Genomic DNA, 16,853 nt, shown 5'->3' on the forward strand with positions numbered 1-16,853 from the left:
CGAGTGGGGAGGAGGTAGGGAGGTCATCTCCTCCCTCGCAGGGCATCAGAACGGCGCCCCACCCTGCCCTGAGCTTCCGCTGCCCAGCACCGCATCTGCAGAGGCTGGGACTCAATACACAGTTGTTGAATAAACATACAAACTGATAGAAAACATACAATGGTACTTTCTTAGCACTTTTGTCCTTAACCAGTCTCATTGTGGGGATTTTTTTTTTTTTTTTGAGATGGAGTCTTGCTCTGTCGCCCAGGCTGTAGTGCAGTGGAGCCATCTCAGCTCACTGCAACCTCCACCTCCTCGATTCAAGTGATTCTCCTGCCTCAGCCTCCCAGGTAGCTGGGACCACAGGTGCATGCCACCACACCTGGCTAATTTTTTGTATTTGTAGTAGAGACGGGGTTTCACCATATTAGCCAGGATTGTCTCGATCTCCTGACCTTGTGATCTGCCTGCCTCAGCCTCCCAAAGTGCTGGGATTATAGGTGTGAGCCACTGTGCCTGGCCCTATGGGGAATATTTTGAAGAGACTGAAGCAAAATGTGATTTTCTTTCTTTCAGCCATTTTCATGTGAATGGCTAGGCCTTGACCTTCTAAAGCTTCCTCAGATCAGTGAGAAAGGCCCCAGCCTGTCCAGACCCTTGGTGACTCAAGTTTGTACCTTCTTGCTGATGTGACCAATAGTGGAGCATAAGAAACTGCCTGGGGAGGGCAGAGTTGATGGGCAGGGGTGGTGAGGGCTGAAAGACCTGTGGTATAACACCCATTCCTTCTGACTGGGCTGCCCAAGCTCAGTGGAGTTACAAAGAATCACAGAACCCTCTGGCCTCAGCTTCAGAAGAGAGCCATGGATTGGGCTGTATCCTAGACATCATCCTTTAAGTTTATGAGCCTGAAAGGAAGACCTCAGAATGCGTGAGTGCCAAGCATCTGGCCCTCACTGAGCTTCCTTTGGAAAACACACAGATTGAGCTGAAAGGGAACCTGGCCCCCTAAAAACACACTTGAAGAGCAGTGAATGAATTGCAGAAATATCCCAAAGTCTCTGGCTACATGGCCAAATTCTGGGCATGGCCTAGGCCCCCATGACTGTGGAAGTTCATTTAGTAAAAGCTGCAGCAGTCATCATGATGCACTGTCACTGGAAGGGCAGATGTGGAGTCAGAATTGAAGGGGGCCAATTGCACTTGGCCCCCAGAAACAGTAATCCAGTGGAACTGAGTTTCCTTGCAGAAGCAAAGCCATCAGAGCCTGCAGGCACTGACCGATGTTGCCACGTTTAGTAGGTCCACATCTCTTTTTCCTAATACAATGAACTTGAAAAAGATCATTCCAGCAACTCCTGACAACCCTGTATGAGGGAAATCTGATCTCCCTTCTACAATTGGAAGAAACTGAGGGCTGAGAGAAGTGAAGAAGTCTGCCAAAAGTCACATTATGAGGCGGGTGAGAGAAGAAAGTGAGCTTGGAGTGTGGGCATCCTGACCCCCGGTCCGAGGCTCTTGCCTTTATAATTATTTATCAAACTCGCAAAACAAAAATTGGTTACCTAGACTGCGGGCCTGTGGCTCCCGGGTGGAGCCTCACCAGAGGTTGTGCCTATTTGGGGTGCAGCTGGGGGTGTGGCCTGGTGACAGGCAGGTCTGTGATGTATGTGTATGTCTGTGTCCCCAGGCCCATGGAGAGACTGCCTGCAGGCCCTGGAGGATGGCCACGACACCAGCTCCATCTACCTGGTGAAGCCAGAGAACACCAACCGCCTCATGCAGGTGTGGTGCGACCAGAGACACGACCCCGGGGGCTGGACCGTCATCCAGAGACGCCTGGATGGCTCTGTTAACTTCTTCAGGAACTGGGAGACGTACAAGGTGAGTCCCGGCAGGGGCTGTCTGTGCCGCCCACAAGGTGACTGGCCCACCCCAAGAGAGGCCTGAGCGACCAGCAGAAGAGCCCACTCAGAGGTACAGGCTGACCAAGTCCAGGCCTGTGCGGCCCCAACAACACACATACCTGAGGCAAGAAGGATGCAGACAGGGCCATTTTGCAAACCCACCAGGGGTAGTGAGGACCAGCGCCTCCTCTGCCTGCTGCTAGAAACTGCTGCAGGACAAGAGTTAGTAGACCAGACCACCACAGCCCCACGGGACAGGGTGAGAGTTTAGAAACGCTGGTATGGGGGCCCAGGGGTGGGGAGCATTTCACTCCCAACTGGGGTTTCCATGAGGAAAGACCTGCTCTCAAAGCCCAGAAGGTGCAAGTCCCAAGAGGCTCCCAGTCCCTGGGAGAATCCCCCAAAGAGTCCTGGTAGGGAATTGTGGCAATGCTCAAGTCCTAATTCCAGGCTCATCCTCTGGGCTCCCTGGTTCCCGGGGAGTTGAAATGCTCATCTGTGTAGCAGGGAAAGTTGCCAGGACTCAGTCATACATCGTTCTTCCCCCTCTAAACAGAGGTGGCACTAAGGAAGGCAAGAGTGGCTCGGTTTGCTGAGCGCCCAACCTATGCCAGCACCATGCTAAGGGCTTTCGTGCGTTATTTTGTTTAATCTCATATCAACCCCCTGACGGAGGTTCTGTTATGGACCCAGCTTACGGGTGAAAGTGTGGAGTAATTTGCTCAGGGTTGCAAAGCCAGGAATTGGCCCAGTAGTGACTGCAGCTGAGGCCTCTGACACTGAAGCTCACAAACTACCTGAAGCCATGATGCCTTGCACACATGGCTCTGCCATGCCCCTTCTTGAGTCTCCTGTCCTGGTTGCCCCCTACCCCACCTCCTGACCAGCCTGTGTCTCTGCTTTCTTCTCCTCTTCCACCTACATTAGGAGGAGGAGACTCTTTCCTCCTTTCTTAGAGGCAATACAGTGCAATGATTAAGACTGGGTTCTTGGTTCAAATCCTGGTTCACCCTCAGGCATTCTGAGGCCCTGAGCCTCTCTGGGCCTCATTTCATCCATACTAGGGAGGATAATGATAGCACTTAGTTCTTAGAGTTGACATGAGGATTAATAAAACAACCTATGTAAAGTTCTTAAAACAGTGCCAGCACATCACAAGCGCTCAATACTAAATAATAATAATTATTATATTAATGAATCACAGATTCCCAAGACTTTAGTGGCCATCACTCAGCTGCTGACCCCAAAACCACATGCAAAAAAAACAATAACCACAAAACCACCGGGTTTTAGACCTAGAGGGGAGCCCCGGTGGATGGGACACATGCATCACAGCTCACACCCGTCTGGTGCATTAGAGCTTACACATGACCCTCACACACAGCTCATCTCCAGAGGAGGAGGTGAAGCTCAGTGAGGGTCAGAGACTTGTCTGAGGAATGCCTGCTGCATGCCTACTGAGTGCCAGGCCCTCCACCTGCCACAGCACACGTGTTCCTGCAGCAAGCCTGTGGGGAAGGTAACGTAGCCTCCCTGATGTAAGAACAAGGAATCTGGGGTTCACATGATGCCTGGCACAGGGTAGGCACTCTACATATTTTTGAATAATGTGTGAGTCATAGAGAGATTAAGTGGTGGAGTAGGGGTCTGAACCAGGTCTGCTTCATGCTCTGCTTGTTTCCCAGGCCCCTCTATCCAAGGCTGAGTGTCTGACAGCCAAGCCTGCTGGCTGCAGGTGCTGCAGGCTCCACATTAACACTCTCCTGGGTTTTCCCCAGCAAGGGTTTGGGAACATTGATGGCGAATACTGGCTGGGCCTGGAGAACATTTACTGGCTGACGAACCAAGGCAACTACAAACTCCTGGTGACCATGGAGGACTGGTCTGGCCGCAAAGTCTTTGCAGAATATGCCAGTTTCCGCCTGGAACCTGAGAGCGAGTATTATAAGCTGCGGCTGGGGCGCTACCATGGCAATGCGGGTGACTCCTTTACATGGCACAATGGCAAGCAGTTCACCACCTTGGACAGAGACCACGATGTCTACACAGGTAGGAAAAGTGGAGTCAAACCCAGGTGCACGGTAGAGAAAAGAGGTCAACTAGAGCCAGAGCCCCTGACTCCAGGGCTTAGAAACGGGAAGATCCCAGGGTGACAAGCAGCTGGGCCAAGCTGCCTGACCCTGTTACCACCCCATGAGGGTCCCTTCTCCTGCCCACAGGTCCCCTTCACAAAGCTGGGTCAGAGTGGCGTTTACAAATTAAAAAAAAAATGGGGTGGGAGGAGACATAAAGAGGTATATAAATCACACATACCAGGGCCAACTGGGGCCAATGCAGAAAGACGTGTTCGGCTGTGTCCTCACCACTTATGTCCAAGGCACCTGGTATAGAGCTAACCAACTGCGTAGGCTCTGGGCCACACACCTGGGCTCTAGTGCTGGCCCCATCTCCTACCAGCCACGTGTCCTTAGTCATGCTGCTAAATCTCCCTGGGTCTCAGTTTCTGCATCTGGAAGTAAGGACAAGAACTACATTGCAGGGTAGGGAGAAGGGTAGAGAGAATGTACCTAAAGTGCTTTGTCTAGGATTTGGCACACAGCGAGGGCTCCATACAAAGTGGCTTTCTTCATGGTCACTGTTACTGCATGTAATGCTAGTGCAGTGCTGAGAGGAAGCTATTAAGAGGAAAGCAGATAGGAGAGAAAAAGTGATTTGTCTAAGATCACATGCTTCAAACCTAGGTCTTTACTAAGAGTCTTTATTAAACAAAAAACAAGAGAAAAAAACCAGAAAATTAGAGGAAACATAGATATGGTCTGGCCCTGAGTCCAGATATCAGACTCCCACACAGTTAATGCCTCCCCAGGGCCAACACCCAGTTTCTTGAGATGAAGGCCTCTCGGTCTGCCACACTCCTCCCTGAGGCTGGCACCACCTGACGGCCAATGCCGCCTCCAGGCTCAGGCTGTCTGCTCTCAAGGGCAAACCCAGTCCCCTCCTGCCTCCATTTCCTATGTGGTCTTGGTCAGAAGGCTACTCCCTCCCACTTGAGAAGCGAGCTCTCAAGATTGTCCTGCACTTCAGGCAGGCCCTGAAACCTACATAGTAAGGTGGAAGGGATCCTCATGCCAGGTACCCATGGCAGCCACATTCTGAAGCGTAATTCTCCCAACATCAGGGGACAGGAGGGACATGACCTGCCCATCCCTGTATCACACAGACACCTCTGTCCACCCACTGACACTGAACTGGCCCAGCCCGAAGGGGCCCTGGAAGAGGAGCAGGCCCTCGTTCTGAAGCAGTAGGGGCTGCTGAGGCTTCTAGAAGAGCAGGGCAGGAGGATAACCTTCAGAGCTGGTCAGACCCTGGGACACAGGGGCTGCTACAGCCTTTCTGGAGGGCTACCTCCTTAAGGAGCGGCAAGTGTATTCTATGATCCAAACTCAGATCTAGCCAGCAGCAAAATCAGTAGCTGGCAAGTTCCTTGTCCCTGGAGGTGTGTGGGACCTCCGTTGGCAAAGAGGAGGCTGGTTATGGCGTGCCCAAGGATCTCCCTGCTACACCAGTCCAACACTGCCACTCGGTCCCTGTGGCCTGGAATCACGGCCCAGAAGGACCCCCAGAAAAACTCTGGGAAAACCTGGACTGCACCTCCCCTCTTGCTTTCTGCCTCAGACTGAGTGCGACCTCCTCACCTCATCCCACGGCCTCGGCCACCTGCTCTGTTGGGCCCTCCAACCCACAATCCTGACTGGAGCAGCCCCTCCCCTGAGTACGGGGTCCCTTTGCCAGGCCTAGTCAGGAAAGTGGGGACCCCCCTTCACTAAGAGCAATGCTGGCAGATAGTGGCCCCCTGTCCTCCTGCCACAGAGTGCACTGCCCCTGCATGCCCGCGCGCACCTTCCCACAGTTTTTACTGTTGTTCTGAACTGCCTGTCCTTGGCAGCAAAATTCAGCATGAAGTGATAATGCCAAAAGTTTTATGGAAATACCTTTCCTTTGTGAAGTAATACAAAAAATTGTTTGGATGAAATACAAGCCGGGGAGGACTAGAGGAGCATTTCTTCTTAAACACTTTCTCTGTCATTCTTTAAAAACTCCTGATCCAACAGTTTCAACTCTAAAGATTCCTAAGAAAAAGCTTTTCTCCCTCCCTGCCCACCTCAGGCCATCTCCATTTCCTATCAGAACACAAGGTGTGGAGTTCCCCTGGGGCCTCCTTTGCACCCAGCCCTGGGCTAAGTGTCAAGTACGCATCCTCATTCAATCCTCAGAGCCATCCTGTGCGGCAGGCGTCATTTTTATTCTCATTTTACAGATGAGGATACAGTGGCTGGGAGAGGTTAAGTCACTTGTCTGAGATCACACAGCTAGTTAGTTATAAAGCTGAGCCTCAAAGGCAGGCCTGAAGCATGGCCTCTCACCACCCATGGAGACGGGTCCACCTCTCAAGCGTTCTTGCTCCAGATGCCTCCCAGAGAGGGCTTTGCTGAAAGCCCTGAGCACTATGGACGCAGGTAGAATGGCCTCTTCCCAGACGCCCTCTCACTGCATTCTCTCTTGCAGGAAACTGTGCCCACTACCAGAAGGGAGGCTGGTGGTATAACGCCTGTGCCCACTCCAACCTCAACGGGGTCTGGTACCGCGGGGGCCATTATCGGAGCCGCTACCAGGACGGAGTCTACTGGGCTGAGTTCCGAGGAGGCTCTTACTCACTCAAGAAAGTGGTGATGATGATCCGACCGAACCCCAACACCTTCCACTAAGCCAGCTCCCCCTCCTGACCTCTCATGGCCATTGCCAGGAGCCCACCCTGGTCACACTGGCCACAGCACAAAGAACAACTCCTCACCAGTTCATCCTGAGGCTAGGAGGACCAGGATGCTGGATTCTGTTTTCCAAAGTCACTGCAGCAGATGATGGAACTGAATCGATACGGTGTTTTCTGTCCCTCCTACTTTCCTTCACACCAGACAGCCCCTCAAGTCTCCAGGACAGGACAGGACTACAGACAACTCTTTCTTTAAATAAATTAAGTCTCTACAATAAAAACACAACTGCAAAATACCTTCATAATATACATGTGTATGAGCCTCCCTTGTGCACGTATATGTATACCACATATATATGCATTTAGATATACATCACATGTGATATATCTAGATCCATATATAGGTTTGCCTTAGATACCTAAATACACATATATTCAGTTCTCAGATGTTGAAGCTGTCACCAGCAGCTTTGCTCTTAGGAGAAAAGCATTTCATTAGTGTTGTATTACTTGAGTCTAAGGGTAGATCACAGACTGTGTGGTCTCAACTGAAAGGATCACCCTTGGCATCTGTGTGCCTGGATTCTTCCAGGATGTCTACAATGCTAATCTCTCACATAGAGGTTCCCAGCTTCTTAAGAACCCCTTTTGGCACCTAATCAAATTTCAAAATCCCTCCCCCCGCATTTTCATACTTTTCCCCATTCTCAGGACTTTTCACCATCCATCACCCACTTATCCCTTCATTTGACACCATTCATTAAGTGCCTTCTGTGTGTCAGTCCCTGGCCACTCACTGCAGTTCAAGGCCCCCTTTCCTTGTACTGTACTCTGCTGTACCCCTCGCCTACCTACTCCTTGCCTTTTCTGTCGCACAGCCCCTTCTTTCCAGGCGAGATTCCTCAGCTTCTGAGTAGGAAACACTCCGGGCTCCAGGTTTCTGGTTGGGAAGGGAAGGCCAGGCCAAAAGCTCCACCGGCCGTATAGATAATGTACTCGCAGTTTTGTACTTCCATTCATACTTTAGCCTACAGGTCATTTTAGTCTTCACACAAATAATAACCTATCTGGCCAGGAGACAATTGGTTGAACAGAAGTAATCAGATCATCAGAGCCCCCAGATGGCTACAGACCAGAGGTTCCACACTCTCAGGCTGACTGGAGTCCGCATCTCATCTCCAAACTACACTTCCCTGGAGAACAAGTGCCACAAAAATGAAAACGGGCCACTTCTCAGGAGTTGAATAATCAGGGGTCACCGGACCGCTTGGTTGATGCACTGCAGCATGGTCGCTTTCTGAGTCCTGTTGGCCACGAAGTGTCAGCCTCAGCACTCCCGGGACTATTGCCAAGAAGGGGCAACGGATGAGTCAAGAAGGTGAGACCCTTCCCAGTGGGCACGTGGGCCAGGCTGTGTGAGATGTTGGATGTTTGGTACTGTCCATGTCTGGGTGTGTGCCTATTACCTCAGCATTTCTCACAAAGTGTACCATGTAGCATGTTTTGTATATATAAAAGGGAGGGTTTTTTAAAAAATATATTCCCAGATTATCCTTGTAATGACACGAATCTGCAATAAAAGCCATCAGTGCTATCTGGATGTATCTACACTCTGTGTTACTGTTTTAGAATGCCTTCCTGGGGCCTCCCATATCAGAGCCTCTTTAAGTAAAACCAGGAAGAGATTCGGCACCAGGACCCACACCAGAATCATTTAAATCACACTCACCCTATCTCTGGTTACCACCTATACCCTCAGAAGTACCACAGTAGTACTTCAGGCCAAGATGGCTCTCTGGAGCTCCACTTCCTCACATCCAGCTGTGTCCTGGATGTCTCCCCCAGATGTCCTCCAAGCACCTCACGGGCGGTGCACTTGACACCTGACATACCTTTCTTCCAGGTCTGGTCCCTTTTCACCAAATGGCACCAGGTACTCAATTGCTCAGATCAAAAACAAGGACCTCTCCCTTCCCCTGCCAAGAACAATCCATCCCTCCACACCAAGCCGTCTTGCCTGCCTTAGCGTAGGATCTCATCTCCTCTCCCTTCAACTACTGCACCAGGCTCCAGACCAGGAGTCTCCATCTCCCTCATTCCAGTCTAATTTCCACCCTAGCCGCTAGAACTGTCTCCTTGTAAAACAAATCTGTAGGTTGGGAAGTGATTCTAGGCATGACAGGAAACCCCAAAACCTAAAGGAAAAGACTAAAAGATACAACTTTTTTCAGAACTCAAATTTTCTGCTTTCCAAAAAACAAAACAAAAAATAAAACATGACCAAGATTAAAAGGCAAATATCGAACAAGAGAAACATATTTGAAACATATATAGCAAATACAGAACATTCGTGCTATGCTAAAACCTCTTTCAAATTAAGAAAGATGCAAATCCTGTAACAGAAAACTTGGCAAAGTACACGTACACATGAGAAGACTCACAAATGGCCAGTAAACAAGATGTCAACCTCAGTAGTAATCAGAGAGGTGCTATAAGTGAAGGATAAACCATGACGTGTTGCCTGTCAGATTGGCAAAGATGAAAAAAATGCCAATCTCCATGTTGACAAGGGAATGGACAGATGTGTGCACTATGGATGGACGTATAAATTGACTCCATATTGTTGAAGAGTAACTTGCCAGTGTATACATCAAAATTGTAAATGCACTTATACCCTGGGCCCCAGCAATCCTTCTACCTAATGACCAAGCGACATAACCATATGATAGCTTTTTCTAGTAAAGCTGCAGTTAGAGAGAGATGCACTGATACGCACTGAAGCCTACCATGTGCTTAGAAACAGGCGTGTGTGTGTGTGCGCGTGCATGTGTGTTTTACGTCACCTTCATAGAAGCTCTGTGAAGGAGGGATCATTATTCTCACTTTACAAAAGAGGTGGAAATGAGGCTTGAAGTCAGACTGCTGGTAAGAATACCCCAGCAGCAATTAATCCAGAAGGTGCTGGGTGTCAGGCATCAAGTAAGAGTTCTCAACTCCCTTCTCCTAAGCCCCTAGTCAGTTGTTGGGATCACAGTGGAATCGGAATGCTATTTGAGGAAAATATCTTAATCTTGGCCCAGACTATAGTCACCCCTCCACACACATGTGGAGTGGAGTGTGTGGGACATAGGGAACAAGAGCAAAGGAAAACAAGGCCCAACCTTACTGGTCACCAGTCTTGGCTCTAAAACCCCAAACAGAGAGCTCTGGAAAGCCATGCTGGACACTGTAGAACCATCCTTTTTCTAAACTAGTTAGGATTCAAATGAAAGCAGGTCATGACACTAGCTATTTCTCCCAAATCCCATCTCAATACCCAAGCCTGAATCTTAATCAAACCACACCCAGGCTATATAGAAGGAGAGGAAGGAATAAGCTCATCAGAGATGTAGAGAAAATGAAAGGTAGGGGTCAGTTCACTAAGCTGGTGGCATGGAAGAAGAGCATGGGGCAGGAGGGCTCTGTCCAAGCACCCTAGCCTGGGTACCCAGTGAACGGCTCTACCTGCCAGCAAAGACAGCCAGTCAGCATCCTGGGGACTTGCCAACCAGACCATCCTCTCCTATCCCATCGGTGACCTTTTAAGGCCTACAATCACAGGAGTCCTACTATTACTAAGTTCTCCATGGTGGCTGCACTGCATTTGCAGACCCAGAAGGAAGTCAATGAAGCCCAGACTTTCTCCTGCCCCAGCCAAACCCCTGCATCCCAGTTTTAGCCAATACCTTGGTCTCTTGGGGGACAAGGGGCACCCACTTGCTGGGCTTGTGTGAACAGGGCCAGAAGACAGTGACGTTTTCTGAGCAAGTGACACTGAAAAAGACCCCCTCCCCGTAATCTTGCCGATTTGAGCAAGACTGAAACAGAAACCTTCACATTACTGAAAACAATGGTAATGGGAGTGTACCATGCTCACAGTTCACAGACACCCTTAGGAGGTTCAAGGTGTCCTCTCTGATCTCCCAAGACCCCCTCATCTGTTTCACACAGACTTGTCAAGACTCTGGTTATAGTAAGAGAAACCCACATGACTAGATTAAGCCAAAAAGGGAAGCTTTTAAGTGTAACAACATGTTTAAAAGGCGCTCTTTCTGCTTCAGTTTTATCTGAGACTTCAAAGGCTAAGGACAAGATAAAAGCTGCAAGATCATCCCTGCAAAGGGCATGGCCCCGCACTGGCTCTCCGGCATTAGCTGATGGCTTCCCTGACGCTGTGTGAGAAGTATAGAAAGAAGGTCCTGGGGAGGGGAGAATGAACTGTCCTTTACGTGTCTCCACCACCACAAGGAAGGTGGGTGTTTTCATCCACCTTCAGTCAAGTGAGAGGGACTTCAAGGGACCATTCCCACAGCCTGGCATGGGATGGCATAAGCACTCCTGTCTGACTCAGGCCAGGGGCACAAAGAGCAGTGGGAAGAGGGGCCCACATTGACAGCACAAGGCCAGCCCACTGAGGCACAAATTCAGGCTTCCTAGGACCAGAGGGCTGCCTGGATGGTGGGGGTGGGGGCAGGGCAGGAAGTACAGGAGCCAGGGAGGGAGCTATACATTACTCCACCAAAGGAGCAGCTGAGTCAGAGGTGCCAGGAGGGAAATTCTGAAGCAGCAGCTGCCAAGAGGGTGAAAGGCAGCGCTGGGTTGCTTGCATAAGCATCTAGCAGACCCACAGGGCACAAGCTCTGAGTTACCAACAGCTATGAAAGATGGGCTGTTCTCTCTCCCTTCTTCCTCCCCTGTTTCCACCGGCCAGAAACTTCAGTGAACAGGTTGGGGAGGCAGTGGGACTGGCCAGGATCCAGTGAAGAAGGGGACTGTGTGTCAGCCAGGTGCTGTGGCTCACACCTCCCAGAACTTTGGGAGGTCGAGGTGGGAGGACTGCTTCAGCCCAGGAGTTTGAAACCAGCCTAGGCAACATGGTGAGAACCCCGTCTCTACCAAAATTAATTAATTAATTAACTAAAAAAATCAGCTTGGCATGATGGTATGTACCTGTGGTCCTAGCTACTCGGGAAGCTGAGGTGGGAGGCTCACTTGAGCCCAGGAGGCAGAGGCTGCAGAGAGCCAAGATCATGCCACCACACTCCAGGCCTGGGCAAAGAAAAAAAAAAAATGAGACCCTGTCTCAAAACAAACAAACAAACAAGCTGACCATCTGTCCTCCCCCACTCCAGATCTCCACAGCTGGTCAGCTTTAGGAGTCCAGACTTGCAATTACTACGGTGGACTATCTGGAATGAAGAATTGTTAGAATGGATTGGGCTGTTTCATGGGTAGCACCTGAAAGACCAAAGGACCTGCTGAGTTCTCAGCTTTGACTGGGAAAAGAAAAGTCCATAGAGTAGGCTCAAAAGGACACTGGGGAAAAAATGAGGTTGGTTTCTTCTTACACCTGACTGAGTCCAGCTCATTTAATAAGCTGGTTACATAAGGACACGAGGTATCTCCCCAAGTCCACGGGCAGGGACACAGCTGGGCCTCACAAGGGCCAGGAACCAGAAATTGCCTGGAAAGCCTTCAAGATGCAAGGCAGCAACTTTCTCAGCTCCTCTCCCTTGCTCTTCCCTTTCCCCTTTCCTGCAGGGTCTCCTTCTCTGCTTCTCATCAAGCATCCATCTGTGGACTATTCTCTGCAGCTGTCCTGGCACATGGCACCAGATGGCATTTTTCAGTTCACATCCTCCTGATCTGAGTGCCACCACATCTATGTTCCAATGCTGGCTCCCAGATAGAGGGTCCAACTGGCCCAGTTCAGGCTGGGTATCCACCCCAACTCTATGGGCTCTGACCGTGGAGCAGAGCTAGGTGGGGGAACACTGCTGCTGGCGTGCACTGCCAAGGGAGAAGCAGGGGAAGTAGGTTCCCAGAGAAGGAGGGGTCACAGGCTGGGTCTCTATCCAAAAAGGTGTCTAGACTACACTCCAGATGTTATTGGTCCCCATCCTCTCCAGGACCATATTTTGCCAGCCAGACATTACTCATCAGATGGGATCCTATTCCCCAACCTCTCCTGCTGCTGACCCCTGCACTATCCCAGAAATCACATCCAACCCTTCTAAGGCCAGGTGGCTAACTAACATGACACCTGGCTGTGCCCAGATGGGCCTCTTCCTGGGTACGCTGCCCTTCCTGGGTATGCTGTGTTTCTCAATAGAGATACAGGGGGCAACAGGGTTCTCATTGATAGGGTCTTCTTAGATGTATTTTCATGTGGAAAGCACTAATACTAGCCATCATCTATAGGGTGCCTTCCATGTGCCAGGCAGTATGCATGGCTCTTTAAATTCTCACAACAACTCTACAAGGTAGATTCTATAATTACTCTCTCTTCAACATAATAGAAAACTTACATCAGAGAGGTAAGTGAGCTGCCCAGGTGCATGCAGTCTGACACTCAGAATGTGAACTGAGTCAGTCTAACTTCTGAGCTCCTACCTCTACAGCATCGATCACTATACCCAGGGAGGAAGTGAGATCACACTACAGCTCCTATGTCACCCCATATTACTCAGTAATACATCTGAGAATCACGGTGATATGGAGCCTCCTGCCCACAGCAGTGGATATGTCAGGTGGCCAGCCAGCCTGCCTATGCAGCAGCAGCAGCTTGATATCAGAAAGTCCCTAGATGTCAGGAAGCCAGTCCATAGCTGTCTGCCTAATTTATCTCAAACAATGGACACGGAGTAACAAGGGGCAGTGCAGGAGAATGTTCCGCAGCTCCTTGGGCTACCAATCCTTTGCCAGGCTGCAGCTCCTCTTCTTCTTGCCATCTGTCCTACAGCTTACAGACTCATCAGCCCCCCTGTTTTGCTACTCCAAACATCCTACTTGTGGATGCTCTGGCAGTCACCAGATGACCAAATCTACCTGGTTCAAGCCCTGGTCCTCATTATCTGGTAACTGGGTTCCAGTAGTGGTGGCTCATCTCCCATATCTATGCCTCCAGGCCTGGCGCTTGCTTACAGGTCTCTCAGACCTCAGAGGCAGGCGTGAACCAGCCCTAGTCTGGGATTCTGCCTCTGTGGACACGACGTTTCAATCCCTGAGACATTCAAGTATCCCTGTCTCTCCTGAATGGCCATCCTGGGCCAGCTCAGCCCACACTGGGAGCCCAGATGCAGACAATCTCTCCCATCTGTGTGGCATTCCCACATGCAGCACCTCCTAGGTGGGTGGGCCATCTGCCTGTCCCATGCTGTGCTTGCTGATGGTCATGATATTAATAAATCCAGCTCCATGGGCTGGTCAAGGAATGTTCCCTTCCCCACTGCTGCAGCACATCCTGAAGCTGAAGGCCATCTCACAGTACCAGGAGAGGGCTCCTTGGACGAGGAAAGACAGGCCACATTTGCCCTGAGCCTCAGCAGAGCTGGGAATGGCCCAGAGCCTAGAAGGATAGTTAATGTGGAGGGAGTGGAATTAGAATTCCCTTCTGGGGCCATATGATGACAGAGGCCTACGCCCTAGTCATCTCAACAAGGGAAAAGGATTAAAAGAAGCACACAGCCTTCTCCAAGCCTGGAATGTTGACCAATGCCCAGGCAAGTGTGCAGGGGATGGATTTAGGTCAGCCTCCTCTCCACAGGAACCAAACAGCAAGGCAGCCTTTCCTCATCAATCAGGGCAGTGCAGGCCTGTGCTGGGGACACAGGGAGAGGGAATAAAGATAGATACTCAGGAAGCAGAGGCAATGGCAGAGGGTGGCTGATCAGTTGGGTGGAAGGCCTGAAGGCCTGGCTACCTAACTTAGAGCCCAAGAGAATTGGTGGGCAGAGAAATGTATATTTAAAAAAAAAAAATGCCATCTTGTGCCTATAATTTTAGCATAAATAAAACATGGTGGATAATATCTAGTGTTGGTGAGAGTGGAAAAAATAGGCATACTCATATCCTGTTTGCAGAAATATAACTGCAAGCATTTCAGAGGGCATTCCAGCAGTAGGCACTGTAAAGTTGCAAAGAGTTTTTGCCCCAGCAATTCCACTTCCAGCACTCAGTTTCAGAAGTACTCTAACAGGACGGTAAAGACACACAGATAAGGATGCTCCCCACTGCACTACAGGCTGAGTGTCCCTTATCCAAAATGCTTGGGACCAGAAATGTTCCAGATTTCAGACTTTTTCAGATTTTGGAATATTTGCACTATACTTACCTGTTGAGTGAACCTAATCTGAAAATCTGAAATCCAAAATATTCCAATGAGGCTTTTCTTTGAGTGTCATGTTGATTTTCAAAATGTTTTAGATTTTGGATTTTCAGATTAGGGATATTTAACTTGTATATGTAAAACGGAAAAACTAGAAACAGTCTAAATATTTATCAGTTGGGACACAGCTAGGCAAATCAGCACTCATCCAGGAGATATCCAACATGTTGCCCATACATCTGTGGGTGCCAAAGAGCTACCAGAAAGAACAGGGGAGTTCTAGATTTGCTGCCACTGTACAATATCTATGACAGTTTATATGTGCAAAACAACACATATAAAATGTTCCCATTTTGGTTAAAAAGCACAATATCATACGTGCCCCTCCACAGGCACGTCCTTTTGTATTTGTGGATAAGAATGTCTGGAAGAACACACACCCACTGCAAACACTGGCTGCCTCTAGAAAGTGGGAGAAGAATGGCACATTCATTTTTTACTTTATAAACTTCTTTTCAGTGCGAATAATTTTTATAACAAGCAATGTGTTACTTTTGTAATATTTAAGTTTTTAAAAGAATGAGTGGGCACCAAATGCCTTTCTGGATGGTCACAAAAAAGGATATATCCTTTGAGTACCCTTGAGTACTCAGGAGTCCACTGTACACTCCATCAGGGAACAACAGGCTTCCTAAGGGTAACCTTCCAGGCCCTCTCAGACCCTAATCAGTCATCCCCAGGCACCCATCTTTCTTACAGAACTGCAAGAACTCATCATCTCTCAAAGCAGCAACCACTCTCTCTAGCCTATTGAATCCCCCCATCTCAAAACTAGCTTTCCAGAGGGGTCCAGCACGTCCTGCTGCCCTAGAGGCCAATGTTATAGTCCTTTATGTGTTGAGTTTTACAGTTGATTTTGTCCCAATACAGATTGGTCAACAAAGTAATAATTGTGCAGTGATAAAGGTTGTGCAATGTGCTCGTTATCCATTGCTGTGTGACAAATTATTCTAAAACCTAGCCTCTTACAATAAACATTTATTATCTAGTAGTTTCTGTGGATTGGGAATTTGGGCATGTCTTAGCTGGGTGTCTCTGGCTTAAGGTCTCTGATGAGACTTCAGTCAAGCTGTTGGCTGAGGCTGCAGTCTCATCTGAAGACTCGCCTTTTAAGCAGAATCTTCTTCCAAACTCCGTCACATGGTTGTTGGCAGGTCTCAATCCCATGCCACACGGGCCTCTTCACAAGACCGTCAAACACAGGGCAGCTGGATTCCTCCAGGATGAATGATCCAAAAGAGAGTAGAAAGGGCAAGCACTCAACATAAAAGGGATAGTCTTTAATGATCTAATCTTGGAAGGGACATCCCATTATTTCTGTCATATTTGTTAGAAGCAAATCACTATGTTCTGCCTACACTCAAGGGGAAGAGATTATACAAGGATGCAAACACTAGGGAACAGAAATCATCGGGGGCCATCTGAAGAGCTGTCTACTACATGAGACATCCCAATGGCTCCAGGTTAGTCCTGAGGATGCAGAAGCTCCCCAGTCTTTCCTTTGTCCCAATCCTTTTCTTTATTTGGGCCAGCCCAGGTACAAGAGGACAATAAGAGTGTGTCAGTAGAAGACCAGTGTCTACTGAATCCACTCTGTCCCCACCCATGAATCAATGTGCTTCTCCAGGACCTCCCACCAGGAAGTCTCCTTGTTCCACACAGGAAGAGTCCCTAGAAGTACTTTCCTTCTCAGCTGTGGTTTTTCCCAGAGGTTAAAGGCCTGTTCTGGGGAACATACGGCATATTTTGAGGTTAGCGGTTGGGGTACTGGAGTCAGACCTGGATACAAGCACTGATCTCACCATTTACTAGTGTGTAAACTTTAATGTGAATCTTGTTCATATTTTGCAGCTAGCAAATAAGATAAAAATAATGCCTCCCTCAGAGGAAGGAGTGTTGGGAGGATTAAATGAGATAATGCAGTGCAATCACATAGTAAAACAGTAAACATGAGTTTTTGTAATTAGTGTTAGTTTCTAATTCGAAA

General features: G+C 49.1%; 2 protein-coding genes across 30 annotated transcripts in view; one reads left to right on the plus strand and one right to left on the minus strand.

Annotated features, from left to right (window-relative positions):
- The window catches only part of ANGPTL2 (angiopoietin like 2), a 36,036-nt gene extending 27,766 nt beyond the window's left edge, over positions 1 to 8,270 (plus strand). Inside the window, exons 3-5 of the mRNA XM_055271053.2 lie at positions 1,673 to 1,866; positions 3,668 to 3,938; positions 6,456 to 8,270. Coding sequence (XP_055127028.1) covers positions 1,673 to 1,866; positions 3,668 to 3,938; positions 6,456 to 6,655 — 665 coding nt within the window. The 3' untranslated portion in view covers positions 6,656 to 8,270. The remainder of the gene's footprint in view (positions 1 to 1,672; positions 1,867 to 3,667; positions 3,939 to 6,455) is intronic.
- RALGPS1 (Ral GEF with PH domain and SH3 binding motif 1) overlaps positions 1 to 16,853 on the minus strand; it is a 302,263-nt gene that overhangs the window by 128,803 nt on the left and 156,607 nt on the right. The gene's annotated exons all lie outside the window — the stretch shown is intronic.

Source organism: Symphalangus syndactylus, chromosome 3, assembly GCF_028878055.3.
Source record: "Symphalangus syndactylus isolate Jambi chromosome 3, NHGRI_mSymSyn1-v2.1_pri, whole genome shotgun sequence".
Lineage (NCBI taxonomy): Eukaryota > Metazoa > Chordata > Mammalia > Primates > Hylobatidae > Symphalangus > Symphalangus syndactylus.